The 13,240-nt window shown below is 38.7% G+C and overlaps 1 protein-coding gene across 6 annotated transcripts in view; it reads left to right on the top strand.

Moving 5' to 3' along the window:
- The window catches only part of DNAH8 (dynein axonemal heavy chain 8), a 453,252-nt gene that overhangs the window by 50,471 nt on the left and 389,541 nt on the right, over nucleotides 1–13,240 (top strand). For all 6 annotated transcript variants that reach the window (XM_077161688.1, XM_077161686.1, XM_077161689.1 and 3 more), the window contains 2 exons: nucleotides 2,919–3,108; nucleotides 4,380–4,543. In XM_077161688.1, coding sequence (XP_077017803.1) covers nucleotides 2,919–3,108; nucleotides 4,380–4,543 — 354 coding nt within the window. The remainder of the gene's footprint in view (nucleotides 1–2,918; nucleotides 3,109–4,379; nucleotides 4,544–13,240) is intronic.

The following is a 13,240-nucleotide window of genomic DNA, read 5'->3' on the forward strand; positions in this document are numbered from 1 at the left end:
CCTCTGGGAATCAGTCTGTGGGGGAGGTGCACCGGCCGCCACGGCTTGGAGAACTCACGGTTCTGGGGAGGCTCGCAGCTGGTCTAGCTGGTCCAGACTGGGGTACGCTGTGTGTCCAGTCACTGACGTGTCTTCAGGAGCTGTCTGTACTGTTTCTGGTTGTTTAGTAGTTGTTCTGGAGGACGAACTAAAACGTGCACATTGCTAAACTGCCATCTTGGCCCAGACTCCTCTATAGTACCTTGAGTATTGGTTTCTTGATTTAACCTCCTCTTCACTCAACATTTTAACTCCTTTATGGTTTTGGAAGGAGAAGAGAGTAGTGACAAAGCTTGGGCATTGCTTACCCAGTCCTGGGAAGGCAGGATGGCTGAGATTGAAAACAGGGAATGTTAGATAGACCTGGATTGACCTCCTAGCTTCACACTGACTTGTAGTGTGTCCTATGGCTAGTTGCTCACCCTTTCTGTGAATTAAGTCTTTATATTCTTAGATTGAGAATAGTGATAACTCAGCTTGCAGAATTGTTGTAAAACTAAATTATAATATGTGACTTCTTATATTGCATGACACACATTAGGCCTTTAATAAATTTTAGTTCTTTTAATTATTCTTAAAGAGTCTTAATAACTTTTACATTGGAAAAGTAACTGAAATCCAATATAATTTTTTTCCTTTTCTGCTTCTGACAAATGTTTGCATTAAGTAAAAGGTTGTTTAGCCTGGTTTAGGATTCTAGGTTGGCAGTTATTTCACCCTGACTCCTTAAGAAATTTATTTCATTGTCTTCTGGCATCCCTTTGGTTGATAAGATCTTTGTGTTAGTATAATTCTTCCTTTGTAGGCAATCTTTCTATTTACTTTTTGTCTTTGAAGTCCGACAATTTCACCATGATGTCTATGTGTAAATTTATTTTCTCAGTCTATCTTCTATTTCTCCAATTTTATCTTCAACTTGTCTATCTTATGATTTTAACCTGATTCCTTCTTTAAAAATTTAACTTTCATTTTTTAGCAGTTATATGTACAAACAGTTTAAAGAAAGAAGAGGTTCTGTAAACAAATCTTGTTACAACAGAGTTCCCTACCACCCTCTATCCCACTCTCCAAAGCAACCATTAAAAATAAATTAATTTTTAAGAAACTGTGTGTGACCTGAGATGTGACCTGAAACCTATACAAGATGAACCAGACACATAGTACTAAGCTTCCTGAATAAAGTCCTGAGTTGAAAAGTTGCCCTGTCAATGAAAAGCAAAGCAGAAAAACTCTGTATCAGACAGGGAAAAAACAATGAAACTAGCCCTCTGTCCAGAATTTTGGATGGAAAAACTGATTGGCCATAAAAATTCAAAACTCCAGAATTCAATATCCAGAGATCTCAATATTATTTAAATGATATGGAAATCCCAAGTCAAGATATTAACATAAAAATGTTTCCAAGGGACACTAAACATTGTCGAATTTTACCTGTGAGTGTGTGACAATGAAGACTACAATGGTGACTAGTACAGTATGTGCCATTGCCTTGAATTGTGGTAAGGTGCTAGTTTTCCCCAGCATTGTTTTTATACTACCAGCTAAATGCCAACAGAGCAAAAAGGGCAAATACTATCACAGTATTATGATGAAAGTAGCTTTGACTTCACAGACCCCCCAAAAGGATCTTGGTATGGTACCACTTTGAAAACTGCTTGTGTATTCCATGGTTCACCTTTGAATTCCATTTACACATTAATAATGATTTAAACAATTATTTCCAAGCAGAATGCACTATAACTGCAATGGAAGAAAGAGGGGATGAGGAAAGAAGGGAATGGGGCCAGAGGGTAAAAAAGAACTAAGTCCTCTTCTTCCACAGAGAAAAGTCAATGTACAACATTTAAACTGGCAAAAGGAGCAATAGAAAGCATATTATTTGGTGATACAGAAATAAATAACAAATGAATCTGCTAAAGGAGCTTAAATGGTTTTTTTAAGTTCAGGGTTTCTTTCTCAAGTGGAAGGGCACATGGTAAACACGGTCAGGGTTCTTCTCTCATCTGGAAGGGCACATGGTAAACACAGCAGCATCTGTGATGATGCAATAGGGAATGGGATTTTGATTAAAACATGGCTTTTCTAAGGGACATACATCCTTTCAAACCAGCACAGCAGCCATTTCTCTAATCCCTATTCAGTATTGTATGTTTGAAATTGTAATTAGATCATCTCCCCGGAGATATGATTTAATCAAGAGCGGTTGTTGAGCAGTTGTCGAGCTGGATTAGGTGGAGGCATGTCTTCACCTGTCTGGGTGGGGTCTTGATTAGTTTACTGGAATCTTATAAAAGAGGAAATATTTTGGAGAATGTGAGAGATTCTGAGAGAGCAGAACAACGCAGCCATATTTAGTACAATAATATAATATTTATCTTTTTGCGTCTGATTTATTTCACTTAGCATGATATTTTCAAAGTTCATTAATGCTGTAGCATGTATCAGAACTTCATTCATTTTTATGGTTAAATAATCTTTTTTATGTATATACCACATTTTTTAAATCCATTCATTTGTTGATTGGACAGCAACTTAGTTGTTTCCACCTTTTAGTGAGTTGTGAATAATGCTGCTGTATGAATGTTGGTACACAAGTATTTGTTCAAGTACCAGTTTTTAATTCTCTACACAAAATTTAAAATCATGAAGTAAAGCATCTCTTCGATGAGCAAACATGCGAGTGGTTAAAATATGGAGGCAGAATACAAGTTGATTTTAGCACTTAATTTTCACAACCACTCAAGCTTCCCTGATCATTTATAAAATGTGTTGTCTGTTTTTTGAAACGTAAAATAGGTTATGATTTTCAGTTATTAAATATATAAATTAATATATTAATATATAAATTAATATATAACATTTGAATACCACCCTTTCAGGAGGTGTTATTTACTCTTCTGGATGCATCGGAAGGACTCTTAAATGGGATTAGGAATATGCTGGCAAATATATTTCTACCAGCTATTCTTGCAACAAATAATTGGGGTGCTTTAAACCATTCCAAACATGGAGAATCTGAAAAACACATTTTCACTGAAACCATCAACAGATACCTTTCATTTTTAGATGGTAAGTATAAAATACAACATTTTGTAAATTACTAAAAATTAGCAAATTAACCATATGGTATTGCTAGTAGACAGAGGCCCTGGATTATTTTGCCCAGCATGCTCAGCGGGGTTTCAAAGAGAGAAAGAATTTATTACTAGGTGCATAGTAGGAAAGCACATGGCTTAGCAGCCCCAAACCTGTCTCCCTGAAATGCAGTAATTCTGATAGTGGCCCCCGATGATATAATTAGAGGTGACCTAATTATTGAACATGTGCAGACTGTTTATATATCCAGTCACAGAACATATGAAAGAAAATGGTGGAATATGTTATGAGTAACTTGTAGATAAAAGTCTAAGCTACTGTACATGTCAGGCGGGCCCATTTTGGTTTAATCCAGTCTCAGTATCAAGATTACTTTGGACTTGAGCACTTGGGTCGGCCATTGTGGCTCAGCAAGGCAGAGGTCTTGCCTGCCATGCCGGAGACCTGAGTTTGATTCCTGGTGTCTGCCCATGAAAAAAAAACAAAAACCAAAAATTACTTTGGAATTGAGGTGGATTCGTTCTGAACTGTCCCAAGACCCTACATTAATAAACATTAGGGGCTGTCTTTATTGATTATAGGACTCTAAAGTTGAAAAACTGGATAACTTGGTATAAATGAAGATTAGTCACAAGGATTTTACAATCACAGGGGCAGAAGATAAGGGCTGTGCAATCATTATTAGAGATCAAGGCAGCTAGATTTCCAGAGATTTCAGGAATTTCCCTCTGTACTCCAGTATACTAGAAGGCAAAAAGGAATATCTATGCAATGATTCAGTAATAAAAATCATCCCTTAAATCCTGATTTCTCAGTTACAGTATTTTATTAAAAATAAGCATTAGAGAAAAATGTCCGTCTTAAAAGAAGATGCTAATCAATGAAATTATGAGACCAAGAGGTAAAATAGCAAGTTATTAGAACTCCTTATTACCAGGTATTTTACAGGAGTAAAATATGCTTTCTTTTCTATTTTCTATATAAGGATTCTCCTCTTATATTACTAATGAAAATTTTACTGTCTTTTGAAGTATATATTTTACTATATATTTTAAAATATATACAATGTTAAAAATACAATTTTATTAATATCATCAAATCACGCTAATGATGAATTAAGATTGCATTTCTATAAAGTTTTAGATCTTTAACATTTTGGAATTACAACTTGAAACCCCAGACTGACACTTAAAACATTGACATTAAATACCTCTTATTTTAGTTTTATTTTTTTTCCCTTTTAGGTGCTAGAATAAGTATTGAGGGGACAGTTAAGTTAAAGAATATAGAAAATGTTGACTTTTCTAGACTGCAGACCTTTGAAGAAGTGACAGCTGCAGCTGGCAATTCAGAAACTGTTCATCAGCTGGAGGATGTGCTGATGATATGGTACAAACAGATTGAACAGGTGAGTTGATCCAAGTAATTGCCTCAGATATGAGGTGTAGTTCTTACTGGGCATTAGCCATTGAATTTTGTCCCAAAAAAGTAAAGGGAAGAGTTTTCTTTGACTTTCTTCCAGGTTCTGTTATGAAACTCAGTCTGTTTGTGGCTGTGGTATAAAATCATTGTTATATATGCTACATTAAAGATAAGTTTTAAGATATTTGCCAAGTGCAGGTGCTAAAAGGCAGAGTAGGAAGTTTTATGTCTTGCTCCCTCCACTAGAAAAACGAAAGCACTGGAAAAAAGAGACTGGAATTGATTAGGTCCCTGGAACTTGAGTGGACATTTAGAGCAACTACTGGAGTGCCAGAGGAAGTGAGAAGTTTATGAGAGCTCATCTTCTGTAAGTGAAAGCATGAATCAGTGACTAGCCCCTGTTGTTCAGCCCTGTGGCAGCAGCTGTGGGGACAGCTATGGCTATGGCAACACAGCCTGGCTTCTGGGAGTGGCCGGCTGGGACCTGTCCTGGCAAAATAAATCACCTCCTCTAAAAGTTGGGGTTGAGGGTTGAGTTTGGTTTGGGAGATCCCTGAGGGACCAGCATGGAAGCTAGCAACAGTTTCAGCCCTCTGGCCAGTAGTGCTTCCAGCCTCCTCTCAGGATCTACCTGGACAGTTTTCTCACTTTCTCTGGTACTATTTATTTATTTAAACTTTTGTATCTGGGCATTTCCTTGTCTGGCAGAGCTCTGAGGGCAAAGCATAGACTCTGGCCTTGGTATCAGCCCTCTCCTCAATAGGCTTCTAGTCTTACAGTAGTATATACCAGGACTTAAAGACCCGATTCACTGGTTGGGTTTCTTCTTTCTTTTCTTTTGTTAACCTGACAGATCCTTGAGGGCTTAGCACAAATGCCAGTGTTGTTACCTCTTAGAAGTGACATCTTCTGCCCTTACACCAGCATCTATAGGGACATGAAGAGCCAGGACACCTCGTTTTCTTTGATGGTTTGATTGGTTGGTTCTTTTCTTCCTCTGTACTATATTTTTGGATCTGGTGGATCCCTGATGGGTGAGCAGGGATGCTGGCCTTGGTTTTGGCTTCAAAAGAAGCAGCTTCTGAATTTTCATCAGCACATGACAGGAGATTGAGAGGCAGTACACTTTATTGATTTTTCTTCTGTTATGTGTTTTATCTGCTAGTATTTTTTCTTTTTTTCATTCTCTTTCTTTCTTTCCTTTCTCTTTTCCTCTTTCTTTTCAATATTTTCAAATTCAGTATTTACAATAACTTTATAGAACACAGCTACTATGAATAATGAGAATTGAATATAAATAAAGTGAAGTTCTGTGATCCTGAAAAACAAGACTCAGTAGTAAAGCTGACAGCCTAGGAGGTAAAATTGGGCCCAAGAGATAGGAGACATATACTTTACATGTTTTTTTTTTTCCTTTCTAACTACATTTATATAGGTCTGTGCTTTACTTTTGTAATGAAAAAAGATGTAATTTCTTCCCCAATCTAAAATCTAAAAATTCGATGCAGTTCCCATAAGAATCTTACCACGATTTTTTGTTTGTATTTTTAAGGGGAAGCTTGAAACTCGTGTTCTGAACTTATCTTGAATGAAAAGAAAATGTGAAAAGAGCTGAAAAATTTTTGAAAACAAAAAATAACTTCTTTTGATAATTAAAATCATTAAAGTAGTATGATCAGGCACTCCGCGTCAGGGTGTGGGGTTGACGTTTGGCGCGTGTGCCAGTGGTGTGGTACTAATGGGAGAACCTGAGCTTCAGAAAGGTAGCAGAAGCTGAGATCCATGGTGCCCTGGGTGAGGTAGTAGTTTGTCAGAAGAGAATTTTTATACAGTTTGCGTTCAGATATATTATCTGCATGCTCTAGAATTTTAATATTCAAACCTAAATAACAGTGATTTAAGAAGTTGTGGGTTTATAAAACATGTATAAAACACAAGGTTCTGAGACTTTCTGCAAAATGGCGGAAGAGTATAGGCTGAAGTTACCCCTGCTCCCTGGAACAACTAGAGAAGTGACAGTAAAATGATCAGGGCAGTAGTTCCAGGGTGCAAGTGACCAGAAATGGTCTTCTACAATGTATAGGGAGGTCCTGGATCAAAAAGTGGAGAAATTGGGTTGGAGAGAAAAGAATGAGTGTGCTTGGTTGTGACTCCACCTGGGGCAAGTGGTGGTGTGCAGTAAGGAGCAGGTCCCAAAGGTGCAGAACTCCCTTGCACTTCTGTTTGCCTCTGCAGCTAGCTTGGGAGATCTTTCCTCTCTGCTCCACAGCTGGGTGCTCCCATGGGAAACCTGGAAGCCAATACACTTGGTTTGCTGTGCACAGACCTTCCAGCCAGGGCACAGTGTCTGCCCCCCACACCTGAGATAGGCCCCTGTGGGCGCCTGTTGTTTTTGCAGAGATTAGGGTGACCTCTGTTTGGGCAGAGGGAGAGATGCAGAGTTGAGCTGATCTGACAGTTTGCCAGTGAAAGAGAGTCATTGGGTTCTGCTACCACTTACCTTTCCCCACAGAGGTCTGGAGCTCTCAGGTGTGCACAGGCAGAGTCGTGGCCAAGGAAATGAGCTATGCTGTACTACACTGCTAGGGTTTTCTGGATTGACTGAGGGTAGGAGCAATTTAAATATTCAGTCCTACAGCCCAAGGTCATCCCAAGCAGAAGCCTGGCGATTACCATACCTGTTGGACCCACAAGCAGATTCTCTGCTGAGGTGTACACTGCCCAACCCCAGCCCTGGTGTTGGTGGCTTTCAGCTTGCACTGAGACCAGCGGCCCTGGCTGGAATTGCACCTGGTTTTCATCCTGCTCAGAAAGCTGCTCCAGTTAGGGGGTGGTGGGCCTGAGGAGAAGAGATGGCCCAAGAACATCATCTGCTCGGAAGATGAGGAAAGTGCAGCCTGGCAAACTGCCTATCTGCTTAGTTTCAACAGATCTTCAAGGAGAATTGCATCTCCTACCTGAGATCTGGGCCTTGGTTTGGTGGGGAATTACACACCAAGACCTGAAGGAGACCTTCAGTGTAAACCCAACCAAATACAAAACATTAGACGAGTGAGGGAAATCAACTTTCAAAATAACCTTATAAATTCTCACAAGTAGTGGGAACAACCAATTCTGTAGGTTGGGCCATCAATCTTGGGATTTGCTCCTTTAAAACTTATGCCTGCAAAGGAGAAGTAAACCTACTTATAATTATGCCTAAGTATCACTCCCAGTGAACCTTTTTTGTTGCCCAGGTAAGGCCTCTATCTCTAAGCCAACTTGGCAGGTGAACTCGCTGCCTTCCTCCCGTGTGAAATATGACTCCCAGGGGTGTAAATCTCCCTGGCAATGTAGGACAGAATTTCCAGGATGAGCTGGGACCTGGCATCATGGGATTAAGAAGGCTTCTTGACCAAAAAGTGGATGAGAGAAACGAGACAAAATAAAGTTTCAGTGGCTGAAAGATTTCAAACAAAGTTGAGAGGTTATCCTGGAGGCTATTCTTATATATTATATAGATATCCCTTTATAGCTCACAGTGTATTGAGTGACTGGAGGGAAGTGCCTGAAACTGTTGAGCTGTGTTCCAGTAGCCTTCATTCTTGAAGATGATTGTATAATGATATAACTTTTACTGTGTGCCTGTGCAATTGTGAAAATCTTGTGTCTGTTGCTCCTTTTATCCAGGGTATGGACAGATGAGTGAAAAAAATAACTATAAAAATAATGGGGGGAATAAAGGGCAAAAAATTGGGTAGATGAAAATGCTAATGGTCAATGAGAAGGAGGGGTAAGGGGTATGACATATTAGCTAGGGTTTGTAGAGAAACAGAATCAGCAGGATATATCTGTAAATATAAAATTTATAAAAGTGTCTCACATGGATTTTTATTGGGGGTGTGGCCAAAATGGCGGTTTAGCAATGTGCGTGTTTTAGTTTGTCCTCCAGATAAACTGCTAAATAACTAGAAACAGTACAAAACAGCTCCTATGGCCACGTCAGTGACTGGACACACAGCGTACCCCAGTCTGGACCAGCTGGACCAGCTGCGAGGCTCCCCAGAACCGTGAGTTCTCCAAGCCGTGGTGGCCGGTGCACCTCCCCCACAGGCTGCTTCCCAGAGGGGGAAAGGAAAGAGAATCTAACAGTAGCAGGGGCTGAGTCCAACCAAACACCAATTGTGGCATTAATTAACAAATTCTGACTACTAAAAATAGGCCCCCAGCTCAGGTGAACCTGATCAAAGTGGAAGTCGCTCATTGGGCTGATGGAAAAACAAAAAAAGAAAAGAAATAGAGGTTTTTGTGGCTGTGTTTCTACAAAGGCTTGACTGCCTCTGGATTCAGTGGCAGGACTTCTCGGGTTACAACTGCCCCAGGCATAGGCAGAAACAAGCTCCTTTCAGGGCTTGTCTCAAGCCTGTGCCTTCCCTAGGGGAGGGATGAAGCCCAACTCAGGTGAATGCTTCCCTCAAGGAATTCAGACCCCAGGACTTGGTAATTTGAAGCCATTAAAACCAGCCTACAACCTCTCCTCTGTCTCCACCACGCCCCCCAGCAGGAAGAGTCTTCCAAAGTTAAAGGTGCTGCAACATCTTATGCTGGTGGGACCCGCAGGCAAACAAGTGCCACATACCGGGCAGGATAAGAAAAAAAGAGCCCAGAGACTTCACAGGAAAGTCTTTTAACCTTCTGGGTCTCACCCTCAGGGAAAACCAATGCAGGTGACTCCTTACCCTTGATAGGAGGCCAGTTTGTTTGGGAAAACCCGGCTGGGGTCTATAATACCTACATAGACCCTCCTAAGGGTTGGGGGAAAAAGGCACCATACAAGCAGGGAAAGAAACAAGAAAACAGGAACTGAAAAATTCTCCTCTGATAAACAAAACCTAAGCTAGAGGTCCAGAAAAACCTGAACTTAATGTTAGAGAACAGACAGACAACAAATTTATCCAGCAAGAAAGTCCTAGGTAGGAGAAGTGAAAGCAATCTCCAGAATAAACTAATTAAGGTAATTAAATGTCTAGACGCCAGCAAAAAATAACAACTCACACCAGGAAAGTTGAAGATATGGCCCAGTCAAAGGAACAACCAATAGTTCAAATGAGATACAGAAGCTGAACCAATTAATTCAGAATATACGAACAGACATGGAAAACCTCATCAAAAACCAAATCAATGAATTGAGGGAGGATATAAAGAAGGCAAGGAATGAACAAAAAGAAGAAATCAAAATCTGAAAAAAAATCACAGAACTTATGAGAATGAAAGGCACAGTAGAAGAGACGAAAAAACAATGGAAACCTACAATGGTAGATTTCGAGAGGCAGGAGATAGAATTAGTGAACTGAAGGATGGAACATATGAAATCTGACAAGAAACAGAAAGTATAGGGAAAAAAATGGAAAAATATGAGCAGGGACTCAGGAATTGAATGATAATATGAAGCGCACAAATATATGTGTTGTGGGTATCCCAGAAGGAAAAGAGAAGGGAAAAGGAGGAGAAAAACTAATGGGGGAAATTATCACTGAAAATTTCCCACCTCTTATGAAAGACCTAAAATTACAGATCCAAGAAGTGCAGCATACCCCAAAGAGAATAGATCCAAATAGACATACACCAAGATGCTTACTAATCAGAATGTCAGAGGTCAAAGAGAAAGAGAGGATCTTGAAAGCAGCAAGAGAAAAGCAATCCATCACATGCAAGGGAAACCCAATAAGACTATGTGTAGATTTCTCAGCAGAAACCATGCAGGCGAGAAGACAGTGGGATGATATATGTAAATTACTAAAAGAGAAAAACTGCCAACCATGGAGGCGAGAAGACAGTGGGATGATATATTTAAATTACTAAAAGAGAAAAACTGCCAACCAAGAATTCTCCAAATGCTCCAAATACATGTGCCAAACACTGAAAACACTGAAAAGAGAAATAGGCACATCTATCATAATAGTTGGAGACTTCAATTCCCCACTCTCATCAATGGACAGAACATCTAGACAGAGGATCAATAGAGAAACAGAATTTGAATATTACAATAAATAAGTTAGACTTAACAGGCATTTATAGGACATTACACCTCACAGCAGCAGGATATACGTTTTTCTCATGTGCTCATGGATTATTCTCAAAGATAGACTATATGCTGGGTCACAAAGCAAGTATCAATAAATTTAAAAAGATTGAAATCATACAGAACACTTTCTCAGATTATAAAGAAATGAAGTTGGAAATCAACAATAGGCAAAGCACCATAAAATTCACAAATATATGGAGGCTCAACAACACACTCTTAAACAGCCAGTGGGTCAAGGAAGAAATTACGAGAGAAATCAGTAAATATCTCGAGGCAAATGAAAATGAAAACACAACATATCAAAACTTATGTGATGCAGCAAAGGCAGTGCTAAGAGGGAAATTTATTGCCCTAAATGCCTATATCAAAAAAGAAGAAAGGGCAAAAATTCAGGAATTAACTGTCCACTTGGAAGAACTAGAGAAAGAACAGCAAACTAACCCCAAAGCAAGCAAAAGGAAAGAAATAACAAAGATTAGAGCAGAAATAAATGAAATTGAGACCGTGAAAACAACTGAGAAAATCAATAAAACCAGAAGCTGGTTCTATGAGAAAATCAATAAGATTGATGGACCCTTAGCAAGATTCAGAAAAAGAAGAAGAGAGAGGATGCAAATAAATAAGATCAGAAATGGAAGAGGAGACATAACCATTGACCCCACAGAAATAAAGGAAGCAATAACAAGATACTATGAACAACTTTATGCTAATAAATACAACAATGTGGATGAAATGGACAACTTCCTAGAAAGGCATGAACAACCAACTTTGACTTGAGAAGTAATAGACGACCTCAATAAACCAATCAAGTAAAGAAATTGAATCAGTTATTAAGAAGCTTCCCAAAAAGAAAAGTCCAGGACCAGATGGCTTCACATGTGAATTCTACCAAACATTCCAGAAAGAAGTGGTACCAATCCTGCTCAAATGCTTCAAAAAAATTGAAGAGGATGGAAGGCTACCTAACTCATTCTATGAAGCCAACATCACCCTCATACCAAAACCAGACAAAGATATTGCAAAAAAGAAAACTAGAGACCAATCTCGCTTATGAATATAGGTGTAAAAATCCTCAACAAAATTCTTGCAAATTGAATCCAGCAACACATTAAAAGAATTACACATCATGACCAAGTAGGATTCATCCCAGGTATGCAAAGATGGTTCAACATAAGAAAATCAATTAATGTAATACACCATTTCAACAAATCAAAGCAGAAAAATCACATGATCATCTCAATTTATGCAGAGAAGGCATTTGACAAAATGCAACATCCTTTCCTGTTGAAAACACTTCAAAGGATAGGAATACAAGGGAACTTCCTTAAAATGATAAAGGGAATATATGAAAAACCCACAGCTAATATCATCCTCAATGGGGAAAAACTGAAAACTTTCCCCCTAAGATCAGGAACAAGACAAGGATGTCCACTATCACCACTGTTATTCAACATTGTGTTGGAAGTTCTAGCCAGAGCAATTAGACAAGAAAAAGAAATACAAGGCATCAGAATTGGAAAGGAAGAAGTAAAACTCTCACCTGTTTTTATATAATACTATAAATTGAAAACCCTGAAAAATCCACAGCAAAACTACTAGAGCTAACAAACGAGTACAGCAAAGTGGCAGGTTACAAGATCAACATTAAAAAATCTGTAGCATTTCTATACACTAGTAATGAACAATCTGAGGGGGAAATCAAGAAAAGAATTCCAAAAGAATAAAATATTTAGGAATAAATTTAACTAAAGAGAGAAAAACCTACACAAAGGAAACTACAAGAAATTGTTAAAAGATATCACAGAAGACCTAAATAGATGGAAGGGCATACCGTGTTCATGGATTGGAAGACTAAATATAGTTAAGATGTCAATTCTACCTAAATTGATTTACATATTCAATGCAATACCAATCCAAATCCCAATAACTTACTTTTTAGAAATAGGAAAACCAATAAGCAAATTTATCTGAAAGGGCAGGGTGCCCTGAATTGCTAAAAGTACCCTGAGGAACAAAAACGAAGCTGGAGGTCTCGCGCTGCCTGACTTTAAGGCATGTTATGAAGCCACAGTGGTCAAAACAGCATGGTACTGGCATAAAGATAGATATATTGACCAATGGAATCGAATAGAGCATTCAGATATAGACTCTCTCATCTATGGGCATTTGATCTTTGATAAGGCAGTCAAGCCAACTCACCTGGGACAGAACAGTCTCTTCAATAAATGGTGCCTAGAGAACTGGATATCCGTATGCAAAAGAATGAAAAAGGACCCATATCTCACACCCTATACAAAAGTTACCTCAAAATGCATCAAAGATCTAAACATTAGGTCTAAGACCATAAAACAGAGGAAAATGTAGGGAAATATCTTATAAGTCTTATACTTAGAAGCAGTTTTCTAGGCCTTACACGCAAAGCAAGAGCACTGAGTAAAGAAAGAAAGAAATGGGAACTCCTCAAAATTAAACACTTTTGTACATCAGAGAATTTCATCAAGAAAGTAAAAAGACAGCCTACACAATGGGAGACATTATTTGGAAATGACATATCAGATAAAGGTCTAGTATCCAGAATTTATAAGAAGATTGTTCAACTCAGTAACAAAAAGACAGCCA

This window comes from Tamandua tetradactyla, chromosome 5, assembly GCF_023851605.1.
Source record: "Tamandua tetradactyla isolate mTamTet1 chromosome 5, mTamTet1.pri, whole genome shotgun sequence".
NCBI classification, from domain to species: domain Eukaryota; kingdom Metazoa; phylum Chordata; class Mammalia; order Pilosa; family Myrmecophagidae; genus Tamandua; species Tamandua tetradactyla.